General features: G+C 58.3%; 1 protein-coding gene across 2 annotated transcripts in view; it reads right to left on the bottom strand.

The window, feature by feature from the left end:
• Positions 1–641: 641 nt before the first annotated feature.
• DOCK6 (dedicator of cytokinesis 6) overlaps positions 642–15,803 on the bottom strand; it is a 40,958-nt gene continuing 25,796 nt past the window's right edge. For both annotated transcript variants that reach the window (XM_058525666.1, XM_058525667.1), the window contains 24 exons: positions 15,233–15,346; positions 14,967–15,137; positions 14,328–14,466; positions 14,068–14,238; positions 11,879–12,039; positions 11,320–11,502; positions 10,797–10,923; positions 10,364–10,448; positions 10,118–10,214; positions 9,887–10,021; positions 9,429–9,581; positions 9,067–9,225; positions 8,829–8,929; positions 6,839–7,031; positions 6,609–6,752; positions 4,394–4,525; positions 4,294–4,308; positions 2,883–3,008; positions 2,709–2,798; positions 2,210–2,446; positions 1,942–2,085; positions 1,753–1,859; positions 1,312–1,473; positions 642–888 (listed from right to left, as the gene is read on the bottom strand). In XM_058525666.1, coding sequence (XP_058381649.1) covers positions 846–888; positions 1,312–1,473; positions 1,753–1,859; positions 1,942–2,085; positions 2,210–2,446; positions 2,709–2,798; positions 2,883–3,008; positions 4,294–4,308; positions 4,394–4,525; positions 6,609–6,752; positions 6,839–7,031; positions 8,829–8,929; positions 9,067–9,225; positions 9,429–9,581; positions 9,887–10,021; positions 10,118–10,214; positions 10,364–10,448; positions 10,797–10,923; positions 11,320–11,502; positions 11,879–12,039; positions 14,068–14,238; positions 14,328–14,466; positions 14,967–15,137; positions 15,233–15,346 — 3,189 coding nt within the window. In that variant the 3' untranslated portion in view covers positions 642–845. The remainder of the gene's footprint in view (positions 889–1,311; positions 1,474–1,752; positions 1,860–1,941; positions 2,086–2,209; positions 2,447–2,708; positions 2,799–2,882; positions 3,009–4,293; positions 4,309–4,393; positions 4,526–6,608; positions 6,753–6,838; positions 7,032–8,828; positions 8,930–9,066; positions 9,226–9,428; positions 9,582–9,886; positions 10,022–10,117; positions 10,215–10,363; positions 10,449–10,796; positions 10,924–11,319; positions 11,503–11,878; positions 12,040–14,067; positions 14,239–14,327; positions 14,467–14,966; positions 15,138–15,232; positions 15,347–15,803) is intronic.

Genomic DNA, 15,803 nt, shown 5'->3' with positions numbered 1-15,803 from the left:
GGCCGCTGCGGGGGGGCGGGAGGGGGCGGGGCTGGCCGCGGCCCAGCTCCGGGAGAGCGCGGAGGGCGGCGGCGGGAGGTCACCCCTCCCCCTGCCGGGCCAGGGCTGGAAGCGGCCCAGCGCAGGCCGGGACACGGTGGCTTGACCGCCGCGGGGCGGGGAGGGGGCCGGGTCGGCGCGAGACTTGCACAGGCCGTGCTCAGGGCTGGGCTCCGTGGTCAGCCAGACCTGAGCTCCAGTCACAGCCCCACCAAGCCTTCAACTGCCCCATCTCTAAGATGGGGTTCAGAACGCTGCCTAGCTCACAGTGGTGTTGACAAGATTCACTAACTGGGAGGCAGGGACTTAATGGAGGTCCCTCCGGCAGAAAGGCCCATAAATGGGGCAGTGTCTTTCTGGGAGCCATTTAGTACAGCAAGGGTCTAATAAATGTTACTATTATTCCCCATGCGCGCATGTGACACAGTCATTTGTGTGTGGCCTTCCCCACTATAATGTCAGCCCCACAGGGCAGGAATGTGTGGCTGTGGTCACTGCTGTGTCCCGGGCACCCAACAGGTTCTGTGTCTGTCCCTCGACAATCAGGGTGTATGGGCAGGCTGCACACGTGACCCAGCCCCCAGGGACCACACCACACTGGCTGCTTATAAAAACCACTTTAAATTAAAAAAGGTAAGCATCAGTGCACACAGATGGGAACAGACAGACAGACAGACAGAGGGCCCAGCCCCGTGTGCAATGTGGTCACCCCACAGCTGAATGGGCAGTGGGGGAGACCCCCAGGAAGGCCAACAGCTGAGGCCAGGGTGCTGGTTCCTCTGGGTGGGGTTTCCTGCCCTGTGGGCTCAGAGGTCAGCCTTCCGGAAACTTGCTCTGTTCAAGGAGTTCCTGGGGGAGGAATGAGGTGGGTCAGCACGGCCACAGGACCCCCAACTCCACAATGCTCCCCAGCCCTCCTCCTTCTCCTCCAAAGATCATTCTAGGCTCTTTCTTGCTCCTTTCACATTGCTTCTGATCCAGCTGTGGATTCAGATTCTTGCTTGGAATCCACCACTAGAGATACGCATCATGCCCATTTTACAAATGTGGAAACTGAGGCTCAGAGAGATGAAGTCCCATGTCTGGGAATTGACCCACCAGAACCCAAAACAGCTGCCCAGAGCCTGCCTGCACGCACACATCCACGTATTCACATGCTTGTGCAAAGCCGTAAGCGCACGTGTTGACGTGCACACAGACAACAGCCCCCACCCTGGCTTGTCTTTGCCCGCCTCCTCTTCCCCTCTCTAGAGTGGGGGCCCAGTCAGGCACCTGAGGCCAGCCGTGGTGGGCGCCAGCAGCTGGGGCAGACGCTGGGTGAGCAGAGGCTGCAGAGCCTCGCGCAGGCGGGAATAGTTGCGTTCCAGCTCGCGGTGGTACTCCTTCTGGTCCGGCCCAATCAGGGCCTTGTTCTTCCGCAGCGCATCCTCACACCTGAGGGCCGGATGGCAGGAGATGCTCAGGGGCGAGCACCCAGGAGAGAAAGCACGATGGAAGGTGGGGGAGTCTATGAGGTGGGCTCAGGAGCTCTAAGGGGAGTCTGATGGGTAGAGGGGACTTGATGGGAATCAGAGACGTGAGGGACCCCTCATGGAGACTGCGCACAGAGGGGCTATAACAGGGGTCAGGCTGACAGGCTGTACTGGGGGTCAGGTCGGCAGAGACCCGTAACGGGGGGCTGGCGGGCGGGGCTGTAATGCGGGTCAGGCCTACTTTTTGCAGAAGTCCTTGAAACAGAGCCGCAACTTATTATGATGCCTGAACAGCTTGGGGTCTTCCGGGATCTCTGTCAAGAACACCTGGGCCACCTCCAGAGGACCCTGGGGGGGTGAGAGGGGCTGGTGAGGGTGCCTGCGTGGCCCCCGGGGGCCCCGGGCAGCCCGCGTCCCCCGCCGGCCGTGCCTGGTTCACAGTGGGCCCCACGGAGCCCTGGAGCACCATCTGCAGCATCTTCGCGTCGGGCGGGTCCTGCTCGGTGGCGAAGGCCAGCTCCCGAGTCTTCTTCTGCATGTCCTCGATGGCCACCTCCACGGGCGTCAGCACTGTCTGGGGGTGGGGGGCGGCACGCGCTGGCCGGGGTCTGGAGGGTGGAGGTGGGGGTCCCCTCGCCTCCCCACCCGGGTCTGGGGTACGCGGGCCTCCCTCCGCGGGAACGAGGTCCCCTGCCCACCTCCTCCCGGTGGCACACGCGGATGCGCGTCTTGATGTAGGGGAAGGCGTGGGCCGTGCTGAGCAGCGTCTTCCGCTTGTGCTGTTCCGGGAGCTCGCCGTGCGCGCGCCCGTCGGGCGTGAAGGGCGTGCAGAACAGGAAGGTGCGCAGACCGTAGTTGCGGTCGAAGTAGGTCACGCGGTCCTTGAGCTCATAGGTGTCGAAGTGCGGTTCCACGTAGGTGATCTGGATGTAGGCCTGGGGCGCGCGCTCCGGTGTGAGGCTCCCACAGCCGCAGCACACACACCCGGCGCGGGCCGGCCTCCCCGCGGGGCCCCTTCCCTGGAGAAAGGGGATCTGGGCCTCCCTGATCTCCCCACATCTGGGTGTTTGGAAATCCCCTGAGGAATACGACTTAGGGTCCCCGAGGAAGATAAGCTTTGGAGTTTCGCAGAGAAACAGGATCAGAGGGTCCCCAGGAAATAGCACTTGATCCTCCCTGAATGTAAGATTTGGTCACCTTCTGGGGGTCGAGCTTGGTCTTGTCCACGGGGTTCGAATCTTTGACAATCTCGACCACGTCCTCCCCGAACCTCTCGGTGTAGAACTCCTGGGGACATAGGCAGACTCAGGGCCGCCCGGTGCAGCCCCCCCGCGCCCCAGGGCGCCCCGCCCCCGCCCCCGCCGGCCGTGCCTCCAGCCGGTGTGAGATCTCGGCCAGCTTCGTGATGGACGGCTCCTTGTACACGAACTCCTGCTCGTCCAGGTCGCCGAAGCGCGCGCCGTAGAAGCCCACGCGGAAGTACGTCCCGAACACGCGCTGGGGCTGCGGGAAGGGGGTGGTTGCCCGGAGGCCCCGCTGGAGGTCCCCCTGCCCCGGAGACGCGCGTCCTCGGGCCCCGCGTGCGGAAGAGGTGGGCGTGGGCGGGGGACCCCGAGAACGACACCACACAGGCACAGGCGGGGGACCCCGAGACTATCGGGGCATGGACCCAGACGACGGCCAACTGCCCACCGCCTCCCTCTTCCTCCCCAGCCTGTCTCCTCCCTCCCTCCCCCAAATCTTTCTTCTCATCTAACACAAGCCCCTCGTTTCTGATTCTCCTCTCGGGTCCACGCAGTTTTTCAGGGTCTAGATCTCAGTGTGAAATTAGGACTAGGGTTCTATCGCTCACAGCTGGGCTGGGTATACAGCAGGTGCTCAATAAATGCTTGAGTGGCTGAGGGAAGGCATGGCCGTCTCTTGCTCTGGGATAGAGGCTCTGGCTCCCTTATTCTAGGGCATCCTCTTCCCCCCACAGCTCTAAGTTTGGAAGAAGGGAACCCCCCACTCCCCGCTGGTACACTACCCTCCATCGGAAAGGAAGGGGGCCTCCATGTTCACTCACCAAGGCAGATCCGGGCAGGGTGGGGTGGGCACCGGGAGATTGGGGAGGGGGGCAGAGAGACCAAGTCATGGGAGAGGTCAGAGGTCAGAGCCCCCAACCCCCAGGGTCCTGGTTATGCAGCCCCGTGGAAACCATTCCCCGGGCAGAGACTAGAGATCCGGGGAGAGAGGGGACATGCCCGCCCCACCCGGCCCCCACCCGGCCCTCCCGCCTCAGCTCTGGGTCCCTGCCATCTTTGGCCAGAAAATTCTCCCCAAACTAGGAGATGCCTAAAAATAGACCCAAGTCGGGGAGTGGCGGGAGAGGGGGGGAGTAAATGGCGAGGGGGAGCAGAGATTCTGGGGGAAGCTGGGGAGGCAGAGAGAGAGGGCGACCAAGAGAGAGACAGAGACAGGGAGAGATGGAGGGAAAGAGACAGAGAGACAAAGAGGAAGAGACAGAGGGAGGGAGTGGAGCCCCCCCTTTCAGGCAGTGACCGAGCTGGCCCTGCCCGAGGGAGGGGTGACTCTGGAGAGTTCCACGCTGCGTGAGTCACAGGCTGCCCTCCAGATCGGGGGCAGGGAGGGGATCTGGGGGGAAGGAATGGGGGTGCGTCATGGCCCACCGTGCCCCAGCGGCGGGCAGCCGTGCTCCTCCAGCGCCCCCTGGTGGTCGCTGACCACTGCGGACTAGCTGTCATGGGGGCCCAGAGGCAGGTGGCGGCCGCCGCTGACTCACCTCCCAGCCCGAGCTCTGTGGGGCAGAGAAGTTCAAAGTCAGCTGAGCCTGGGGGGAGCGAGGGCCAAGGCTGGGGTCTGGGAGGGCACCCAGGGCCCACCTGGTGCATGATCTTGGTGAACGCCTCCTGCAGTTTGCCGTGCACGGCAGCCAGCTTCTTGTAGTCGCGGTGGGCTTCCAGGATGGGGATGAGGGTCTTGTAGACCTCATTCACCGCCTCGTAGAGCCCGCCCTGGGGGTGGGGGCGCGTCATGATTCCCAGCAGCCTCCCTGGTCTACTCTCCTGCCTGGAACAGCCCTCTCTCCACGCTCCTACCCACCCTCCAGGGCTCCAGCCTCCATCACCTCCTCCAGGAAGCCCACCCTGACCAGCCCCGCCCCAGATGGGGCACCAGCCTTTCCACTCAGCCCCCATAGACCCCTCTGTGGTCTCTACCACACTTATTATAGACCAGGTGCTGTGTACATACTTCACCCATTGGTGGGAGGAGCTGGAGTTTTTTCTATTCCTCAGAGGAGAAACTGAACCTCAGAGACATAGAGGGGCTCCCCAGGGCCAGGACCCGAACGCCAGCCCTTTTGGCCTGACGCCCAAGACCTCCAGGCCCAAGTGCCTCCTGGCACGTGGTAATGGTTGCTCCTGAGTGCCCCTCAGCCCCAGCCGGTGCCAGTATCAAGCCTGGCACACAGCAGGTGCCCTGGGATATTTGCTGACTGACTGTCAGAAGGTCTGTGTCTACCGTCTGGCTTCTTCCCCTGATACCTTTGTCTCTGAGACTCCAGCAAAGTGACAATAATGAAAACAACATCACTAGGGGGACTGGCACCACAGAAACCTCGCTAGAAAACCTGACCCCAAATCTGAGCAGGGCCCCAGATCGAATCGCCAGTTCCCAGAAATGCGGGGAACTAAGGAACAGGTTAAGCGACACCACAGGGACACAAGCAGCCCCGTGTAGGCCAGAAAACCCCCGGAAACAAAACCCGGGTCCCCTACAAGTGAAATGCAGACAAAACCAATTGCTTTCACACTGACGAGCCAATTGGAGGAGAAAACCCCTTTACGACAGAGGAAAATAAAATGCCTGGGTGTCAACCTAGCAAAAAATGCATAAAACCCCTTTTGCAAAAAGAGGGGAACTGAGGCCCTTTTTTTTTGTTTTCTTCTGTGGATTAAAAGAGACTTAAGAGACTTGTCAGTCCCAGCCATTGTGGGTCTCATGGAGATCCTGATTCAAACAAACCAACCACAAAAAAAATCGTTTTGAGATAATCAGGGACCTCTAAGCATGGACTGGTATTAAAGAATTCCTGTTGACTTGGTCATGCGGGATAAGAGTTGTGTAAGAGGGACTTCATCAGCCCGGGCCGCACAGAGAGGAACCTGTGGGTGTGACAGGGTGAATCTGGCATTTGGTTTAAGCCGGAACTTCTCCGACACCAACGCACACAGGAATCTCTGAGATCTTGTTAAAATCCAGGGTTGCGAGGGCTTGGGGGCCCCATGACTCTGTATTTCTAACAAGCTCCTGGGTGATGCCCACCCTGCTGGTCCTCAGACCACACGAAGTAGCCAGGATTTAAAAATTCTCTAGCCGATCGGTTACATTCGGTTTCATCAATTTGTGAAAACTGGGATCTTGTCTTTTTAGGTGTCCAAAAATAATAATAATAATTCAGCAAGAAACAAACAAAAAACTAGAGGCAAAGAGAAGATGAGACAGGATGGTAAATAGAGGTAGTTGCTGAATTTTTGGGCTGGAGGTAGGTGGCAGGGGTACAACTTTCTTTTACATATGCTTGGATTTTTTTTTTTTTTTTTTGGTGAGGAAGATTGGTGCTGAGCTAACATCTGTTGCCAATCCTCCTCTTTCTGCTTGAGGAAGACTGTCCCTGAGTTAACATCTGTGCCCATCTTCCTCTATTTTGTACATGGGATGCTGCCACAGCATGGCTTGATGAGCGGTGCGTAGGTCTGCACCCAGGATCCAAACCCGCGAACCCTGGGCCGCTGAAGCGGAGCACGTGAACTTAACTGCTATGCCACCAGGCTGGCCCCAGAATTTTCTATAACAAAAAGCATTTTTTAATAGTAGCTAAACGTATGGAAGGCTTACTATACATCCAGCCTGTGTGCCAATGGTTTTATGGGGAGAAAGGCAGTAACGGGGGCAATTCTCTTTCTGCAAGTCCCCCGCCTGGAAAGTGCCTGGGCAACAGCCTCTCCTCGAGCCTCTGGGAGCATGTCTTGGCCCATCGGCGGGTCCCTGAGGCTGCCCTGCCTGAGCCCCCATCCCCGGCGCCCCTGGTCTCACCATGGTGAAGTAGGCGGCCGCCTGCTCCAGGAGCCCAACCAGCCCCAGCTCCGTGAAGTGCTTCCCAGAGCAGAAGCCCTCCTCGTCAGGCGACAGGATGTCGTCGGAGATGGCGGACTCCTCCAGCACGTTGGATGAGATGTTCTGGGGGGGGGGGGTGGAGGTGGCGTCAGAGCTTGGTCCCCCTCCCCACGCGTGCCACCGCCTGGCCGCCCCCCCCGGCTGCTCACCTGGAAGGAAACGCAGCCCACGGGCAGGTGGCGGCTGTCCTCGAGCAGGGCGAGGTACTCGGCCACCAGGGCGGCCGCATGCACCATGCACTGGGCGGCCTCCGCGTGGTTGCCCAGCTCCGCGTGCTTCCCCGCCATGTTCTGCAGCCACGTCAGCCGCAGGTCCGGGGAGCCCTGGTAGCCCCGGGCAATCCTGCAGCCCAGGCGGGGGGAGGATGGGGACTCACTGTGCCCCCCCGCCCGCCCCTCACCTGTCCATCCCCTTCACGTGGTGCCCCACCATCTGCCCCACGGACCAGCCAGTCTTCTCACCTGTGCCCCATTCACCCGTCCATCCCCTCACCTGTCCATCCCCTCACCTGTCACCAACCTATCCATCCGCCTACCTGTCCATCCCCTCACCTGTCCCCCCACCTGTCCATCCCCTCACCTGTCCATCCTTCACCTGTCACCCCACCTGTCCATCCCCTCACCTGTCTCCCCACCTGTCCATCCTCTCACCTGTCACCAACCTATCCATCCCCCTACCTGTCCATCCCCTCACCTGTCCTCCCACCTGTCCATCCCCTCACCTGTCCATCCTTCACCTGTCACCCCACCTGTCCATCCCCTCACCTGTCCATCCTTCACCTGTCACCCCACCTGTCCATCCCCTCACCTGTCCCCCAACCTGTCCATCCCCTCACCAGTCTCACCTGTCCATTCCTTCACTTGATTCACCTGTCTGTCCCCTCACCTGTCTCACCTGTTCATCCCTTTGCCTGTGTCCTCACTTGTCTCCCAACCTATCCATCCCCTCACCTGCCCCACCTCTTCATCTACTCACCTGTTACCCCCATTCACCATTCCATCCCCTCACTGGTTACCCTACCTGTCCATCCCCTCACCTGTCTTACCTGTCCATCCCCTCACCTGTCTCCTCACCTGTCCATCCCCTCACCTGTCCCCCCAGCTGTCCATCCCTTCACCTGTCTCCTCTATTGTTCTACTCATCTTCTGACTTGTCCTTCTACATGTCTCCCACTGACCGACAATCTCCTCATCTGTCCATTCCCTCACCTGTCTCCTCATCTGCCCATCTTCTCACTTGTCTCCTCACCTGTCTATCCCCTCACCTGTCTCCTCACCTGTTCCCCTGCCTGTGGAACACTTTGCCTGTCTTCCCATTCGCCTGCCCATCATCTCCCCTCTTCTTCTATTCACCGGTCTTCTCACTTATCAACCCGTCACCTGTCCGTCCCTTCCCTACCCAACAAGTGTCATTCTCTCACTCGTCCTTCTGCTCGTCACTTTATCTGAGGAACCGTGAGCCACGCCCTACTCACTGTTCCCTTAGCTTATGCACCATGTCACCTCTCTACCTCGGCCCCTCACTCCCACAGGCCCCCTGCCTTCCCTGTGCTCCCATCTCCCACTCCCCGATTTCTTACTAAACACCCCTCACCTCTCCTCCAAATCCCTGCTGCCCTGACCTGTCACCCCTTCACCAGCTAGCACCTCACCTGTCTCTCGCACCTGTCCCCTCAGTGGTCCTTGTTCTCATTTGTCATCTTCATCTGAGTGTTCATCTCACATCCTTTTTAACTGTTCATTTACCTGCTCCCTCACCTGTCCGCTCACCTGCCCCCCAACCTGCCTGCTCACCTGCCCCCTACCTGCCCGCTCACCTGCCCACTCACCTGCCCCCCACCTGTCCGCTCACCTGTCGCTTACCTGCCCGCTCACCCACTCGCTACCTGCCCGCTCACCTGCCCCCATCACCTGTCTGCTCACCTGCCCCCCATCACCTGTCTGCTCACCTACCCCCGACCTGCCTGCTCACCTCTGTGCTTGCTCACCTGGTCATCTTCCTCTGTCTGCTCTCCCAGCGCCTCTTCACCTGTCCCTCACTTGTCCCTCTTCTCACCTCCTCACACATCTGCTCCCCTGTCCCTCTCACGCCTCCTCTCCCCTCACCATCTGTGAGTGAGTATAAAGGCGGCCCCCTCACCTGTACATGAGGTCGATGAGCATCTCGGGGTCCTCCTGATGCTCCTTCATCTTCACCGTGTCGGTCAGGATCATGTGCAGGTTGAACATGAGGTCCTGGACCTGGGGTGGGGGATGGGCGGGGGGGCCAGTGAGGGAGTTGGGAAGTGACGGGCGGAGGTGGCGGTGTCAGGGGTTAAGCAGGGCTCCCGGGTTGCCGGGGGCGGGAGTGGGGGGGGCAGGGGTGGGCGGTGGGTCACCTGCTCTGCGAAGGTGCTGTCACGCAGCCCCACGTCCTCCTCGGCATAGGTGAGGATGGTCTTGAGTGAACGCCGGAGATGCTCCTCGCTGAAGTTCTGCGTCGTCCCCACCAGGGATGAAAGCGACATGGTCACCTGCATCTTCACACGGGCGAAGTTCTGTGGAGGCCGGGAGGGAGCGCACCTGAGGGCCTTGGACCCTCACGCCAGCGCCTGCTCGACCTGCTGACTTCCCCCTCCTCTCCCCGCCCTCCGGCTATCCCCCCCAAAGACCAGGCCCCCACCCTCCGTCTAACCCCCCGAGACCACGCCCCCGCCCTCCCCAGGGACTCGTGTGGACCACGCCCCCCGCCCCCACTCACGTTGCCGATCTCGAAATTCTGGCGCATCAGGAGGTAGAGGGAGGCACTGGCGTGCGTGCGGATGACGCCGATGCGGCTGCCGCAGTGTCGCAGGAGCCTCAGGCAGAGGTCGGCACATAGCTCTGTGTCCTCCTCGAACAGCAGCTCTGGAAACTGCCCCACGAGGGTTGACACAGACACAGGTCAGCGCCTCCCGGTTCTGGCTCAGGGGCCTCCCTGTTCTGTCTGTCTTCTGCCTTCTTTGGCCAAACACGGCTTTGGAGTCAGACGTGGGTTTAAGCCCTTGCTGTGTGACCCTGGCTGAGTGACTCTGCCCCTCTGATCCTCAGTCCCCTCCTTTGTAAACTGTGGCTAAGGAGCAAGTGTCTGCCTCATGGAGTTGCTGAGTACACAGCAGGTGCTCAATGAATGAGCTGCGACTATTCCTCTAAGAACCGTGGCTGGCGAGTGGTGCTCACCTTGGACACCAGGGCCCGCTGTGTGGCCAGGCCGTGCTGCAAGAAGAGGGCGCTCTGGGCACTGCCCAGACTGTACAACACGACTTTCAGTACTGCACCCAAGATGCTCTCCCGGGCCTCCGACAGCATCACCGTCTGGAGGGTCAGAAATCCAGCTGTTAGAGACTGGGGTGGTTACGGTGTCAGAGAAAGAGAGGTCAGAGGTCAGGGAGATGCTGGATCAAGCCCTACCTGCACAATGATCTCCAGTGTATCCAGAACCACCAGGCTCGCCTCGGTTGCCAAGTTCCCGTCCACCAAGGCCTCATGTTCCATTTCATCCTTGGTCCTGGAGGGAACAGGAGAGGCTTGGGGGGCCTCTCAGAGCCAAACCCCATCCCACGGCTGAGCTCTCTCCCCCTCCCTCGGCTGCCCTGGAGGCACCGGTTCTCTGTCAACAGGTCTGACCCGAGCAAACAACTTCCCGCCCACACCCACTTGTCCACACGGTCTGAGGTTTGTCTCCAGTGTGTGACGCTCTTCCGCCAGCGTACGTTCTCCTGGTTCCCAAACGGACTCCTCTCTGAGATGCATAAGCACATGTCCACAGATGTGCAAAAACATAGAGACAGGTGACCACGAGAAGTGGACAGGCACAAGGAGACACGTAGGATGACCCGTGAGGACACCAGGTGACGCGGATGCTTGCTGAGTGGATGCACAGTCAGACAGGAATGACACGGGACGGGGGACACAGACACGCACGCATACGGGGATGACGCACGGACTGCTTTCTGGGAAAAGTGAGCTGACAGGGAGGGACGGATGGCCCCTGGCCTGGGGCCCCCCGGATGCAGGTTGGGAGCAGCCAGTGGGGACGTGCGTAGGGGACATGCGTAGGGGACATGCGTAGGGGATGTGGCCCTCTCACCACGGCTCCGTCGCACCATCTCTTGTCTTGCTCCAATGGTGCCCAAGATGGCTTCCTCCAATCGAGCCTTCATGTCCAGTGATTTCTTGAACGTGAGGCTGTTGATTCTCTCAAAGGCCTTTTTCCCCTGGGAGGGCAGAGAACGGGTTCAAGGTTGTCTCTACCCTTTTCCGTAGAGACCTGGGAGAGCAGAGGACAGGTTCAAGGTTGTCTCTACCCTTTTCTGTAGGGACCATGCCTGGTCCCACTCCTTCTGGCCCTTTCCGACCTTAGAACCTCATGTTTGAAGACACAGATTTCCCCTTTACTGCAAGCTCTCGGCACCTTCCAAGTTCTATTCGTGAAGACAATCCTCCCTTGTCTCTTTGGCCTGGCACAGAAACAGTCCACCTCTTTCCCCCTCAGGAACTGGGGCACTAAGACAGTCCACCCCTTCACGTCCAGCTCCCCACGGCATGCCTGGGCCCCGGACGCATCCTCGGCCTGCCTCCTACACTCCAGTCCCCTGCCCACTCCCGCAAACCTTGTACTCGAAGGCAGCCAGACAAAGGTACAGCAAATCCAGGAGACGACCCAGCTGAGGGAGGGCCAGGTCAGCAGCCCAGCGCTGCAGGAGGGCCGGCTCGGCGTTCTTCAGCACCCACAGCACACACACCAGCAAGGTGCGGCTGGACTCGGCAGACAGGGGACAGCCTGAGCGAGAAGCCTGGAGCCAGAGAGGGGAGAGGGAACTCAGAAAGGACAGAGTCGAGTTACATTTTATCCATATTAAAAGAAGACCTGGCCGATTGGTATTTCATTCCATAACTACTTCTTCTTCTTCTTTTTTTTTTTTTTGATGAGGAAGAGTGGCTCTGAGCTAACATCTGTGCCCATCTTCCTCTATTTTACATGTGGGATGCCGCCTCAGCATGGCTTGATGAGTGGCATGTAGGTCTGCGCCTGGGACCCGAACCTGCGAACCCTGTGCCGCCAAAGTGGAGTGTGCAAACTTCACCACCATGCCACTTGGGCTGGCCGTTCATTCCATAACTTCTATTACTGGGGTGGATGGTGTCTTTGGGGGCCGGCCCCGTACTCACCGTCGCTGGGCCCTGGGAGATGCTGGCCCGAGAGCCAGGGGCCAGGGGGCCACCGGCGATGGCCATGGCCACTGAGGGGTTGATGGTGCCTCCGATGTCCCCTTCCCCTTCTGTGTCGGAGTCGAGCATCGAGGCCAGTCTTGACCGTTGACCTGGGCCCTCTGGGGGGAGGGGCAGAGGGAGAGAAGAAGGAGGCCTTGGTAAGTGCTGTTCCTCTGTCTCAGATCTCAGCTCAAAAGTCACCGCCTCAGGGAAGCCTTCCTTGATACCACCACCCAGACCAGGGTGGGACTCCAGTTACTTAGTCCCAGAGCTCACTTACTGGACTTGTAATTAGAGACACTCATTGTGTGACTGTTGGGAAGACCCACAAAGGCCTGGGCCGTATCTGCTCTGGTCACTGCTATAGGCTCAACACTTAGCACGCAGCCTGGCCACAGGAGTAGTAATTGTAAAGAGGATAACGATGACAACAACAGTAATAAATGATGCTGCTATTATTATAGCATCCATGTGCTATATCCTGGCATCTCCCATGTGCCAGATGCTTTTCTAAGCACTTTGAAAATATTAACTCTTAATCTTCAAAACAGCCCTATGAGATAAGTGCTTTTATCATCCCTACTATATAGATGAGGAAACTGAAGCACAGAGAGGTTAAGTTACTTGCCTGGGGTCACACAGGAGGTAAATGGTAGAGTTAGGATCTTAACTTAAACAGTCTGGATCCAAAATCTATGATCTTAAAAGAGTACCCCTTACCCCCCCACCAGAAAAAAGTCTCACCAGAGAGAGGAGCTGCCAACAATACAGAACACGTCTCACCCTAGAGATTCTTGAAACAAAAGGTCAACTGAGTCTAACTAAAGCTCCAGCCCAGCTTAACCTAGCTCAATTTCTTCCTGGATTGAGGTGATCGGCCCCTTACCCCCATCTGCCTAAGAGGAAAAGAGGAATCCTCACTGGGGAAAGATGACATTGCTTCCATCCCGATGGCTCTTCTACACACAATGTCCAAAATACAATAAAAAATTACCAGACACGTGAAGAGGCAGGGAAATATGATTGGCAGGAGAGAAAAAGGCACAGAGTTGACCAAAAGTTAGCAAACAAGGACTTTAAAACTAAAAGTAGGGGCCGGCCCTGTGGCCTAGTGGTTAAGTTCAGCGGGCTCCGCTTCGGTGGCCTGGGTTCGTGTGTTTGGATCCCGGGTGCGGACCTACACTGCTCATCAAGCCATGCTGTGGCAGTGACCCACACAGAAAACAGAGAAAGATGGGCACAGGTGTTAGCTCAGGAACAATCTTCCTCACCAAAAAAAAAAAAAAAAAAAAAAAAAGTAGAGAAAAAGATGGACAAAAAATTGGTAAAAAGATGGAGAATTTCAACAGAGAATTGGAATCTACGAAAAAAATCAAAGGAATGTTTTACAACTGAAAAATATAATATCTGAATTCAGAGCTCAAAGGATGGGGTTAACTGCAGATCCCACACAGCAGAAGACAGAAGTAGTGAACTCTAAGACGTGCACAGAAAGTTTCCCAAATGAAGCACAGAGAGAAAACAGCACACAGCACAGCAGACACGTGTGACATGACCCAAAAGATCTAACATACGTGTAATTGGAGTCCCCGAAGGAGAGAAGCAAGGAAACAAGGCAGAAAAAAAATTCAAGAGATAATGATTGAGAATTTGCCCCAAATGATGAAGGGGATCAAACCACATATCCCAAGTCTGTGCTTCCTAGCACTGCACATATGTCCCTCAGTAGCATCAATGAATGTGCACACGAGTGAATGAATGATCACAGGGCTCCAACCCCCCCTCTCACCGTGATGTTCCCTTCCCCCCTTCTCACATCCTCTCCGCTTAGAGAATAATAAAATGTTACAACAGCTCCCCATTCATTGTGTGCTGACAACACCCCAGTATGACACTTCCCCAAATTTTCACATAATCCTAGGGACCTAGCTGGTGTTACTACTATCCCCATTATACAGGTGAGAAACCTGAGGCCTCAGAGAGGTTAATGGTTTTCCTGGGGCCCCACTGCAGGACCTGAACCCACTCCTCTGACCCTAACATCTGGGCTTTCGTTCCTAACTGCGCTCTCCCACCTTTCCCGACCTGAGCCTCGTGTGACTAACAAGCCCCTGCACCGTGACCCTGTCCAGCCCCGGCCCACTGACCAGCAAAGTCGTGCAGCCGTGGCAGCGTGTCCCGTGCGAGCGACAGCAGCGGCAGGTACAGCTCGGCCACACGGGCCTTCACGGTGGCATCAGTGTAGCGGGGGTCAGCGTCGTGGCCGCAGAGCAGGCTGTGGACGGCACTGATGGCCTTCTTGTGCAGCAGGGACACCCTGTGGGGGAGTGGGGTGCTCAGGACGGAGTAGATACAGCTTCTGGACCTTCCCACCCGCCCAGACGCCAGACAGGGCCCGTGCTCACCCCCTCAGCCTCGGGTTCCAGGGCCAGCGCCAGTTCTGTCAGCAGGAGCCCAGCCAGGAAGTGCTGCTGTCGGAACGGCCCGCTCAGCTCGAACATGCTGGTCACCTTGGGGTCTGGGGCTTGGCTGGAGAAGGTGGAGCTCTGCAGGGGGTGTGGGGAGAAAGCAGAACGGCAGGAGGCCAGCAGTCAGGAGTCAGAGGTGAGAGATTGGGATTAACTCATCTGAGGTGATGTGGATAAGAAAGTGAAGGTCAGAGGTGAGAGACTGGGATCAACCTATCTGAGGTGACAGGGCCTGGGGTCAAAAGTCAGAGGTCTGAGAAACAGTGGATGGAACACTGTTCTGGGAGTTACGATTTAGGGGTGAGAAATTAGAAGCTGGTCCTCCCAGGAAACTGCCGGGAAGGAGGCGTTAGAGGTGAAGAGTCAGGCCCCTGGGACAGTAGCCCGCTGTGAAATGGACAGAGACCAGGGAATCCCAGAAGATGGTTGAAAGCAAGAGGTCATAGGTCAAGGTGAAGAGTCAGGCCCCTGGGACAGTAGCCCGCTGTGAAATGGACAGAGATCAGGAAATCCCAGAAAATGGTTGAAAACAAGAGGTCATAGGTCAAGGGGAGGAGCCAGAAGTGAGGCAAGCCCACCTGGGAGGTGGTGGAGGATATGGAGGGTGAGGGCGAGGCCGGGGGCGACAGAGGGCAGCAGGGGAGGTTGAGGGTCACGTAGTGCTCGTGGCTGCACAAGATGCGGGTGAAGTCCATGCGCAGGGTCAGCAGGGCCGCCGGGTTGGGGGCTGACTGCAGCCGTGTGGCCACCTGCAGGGAGAGGGGTCAGCGGCGACATTTACGTGGCCCCGCCCACCACGCCCCGCCCCCTGCAGGTGCGCCGTGCCCGCCACGCCCACTCCTACCTGCTTGTAGTGGGCCCGGACCAGGCTGAAGACGAAGCCGCGGTCCGCCAGGGACAGCAGGTCACTGAGGAAGAAGGCCAGGCTGGCGTTGAGGTGCTCGGCCAGCTCCGCGTCCTGGGGACACAGGGGCTGTCAGCACACGCCCGCGCGCCCCATCGAGCCTTGGGCCCGCCCTGGGCCACCCAGACCTCCGGCAACCACGTCACGGCCCCAAAGCCCCAGGTCTCCTGACACGCCCTCATCTCTGGGCTCCGCACACTTCCAGCCTGCCTGGTTGTCCTCCTCCCTCTGACTTCCCCCTTTCTTCCCCACACTTACATGTCTACACTCCTCCAGACTCCGTTCAGAACACTATTTTCTTTCTTCTCTCACCACATTTGAATAACACAACACGGATGGGGCTGACTCCCTTAAAGATCCTGAGTACTGAAACTTATCAGAGCTCAGAGCTGGGTAGAAACTACATTTCCCAGGCTCCCTTGCAGCGGAGACTGACCATGTGACCACATTCTGGCCAATGGGATTTGAGGGGAAGTGAGGTGCCCCCTCAAACAGAAGGGGCGGGTCCTTC

Source organism: Diceros bicornis, chromosome 30 (assembly GCF_020826845.1).
Source record: "Diceros bicornis minor isolate mBicDic1 chromosome 30, mDicBic1.mat.cur, whole genome shotgun sequence".
Classification (NCBI taxonomy): domain Eukaryota; kingdom Metazoa; phylum Chordata; class Mammalia; order Perissodactyla; family Rhinocerotidae; genus Diceros; species Diceros bicornis.
The sequence above is the reverse complement of the archived record's forward strand: the minus strand, read 5'-3'. Positions and strand labels throughout refer to the sequence as shown.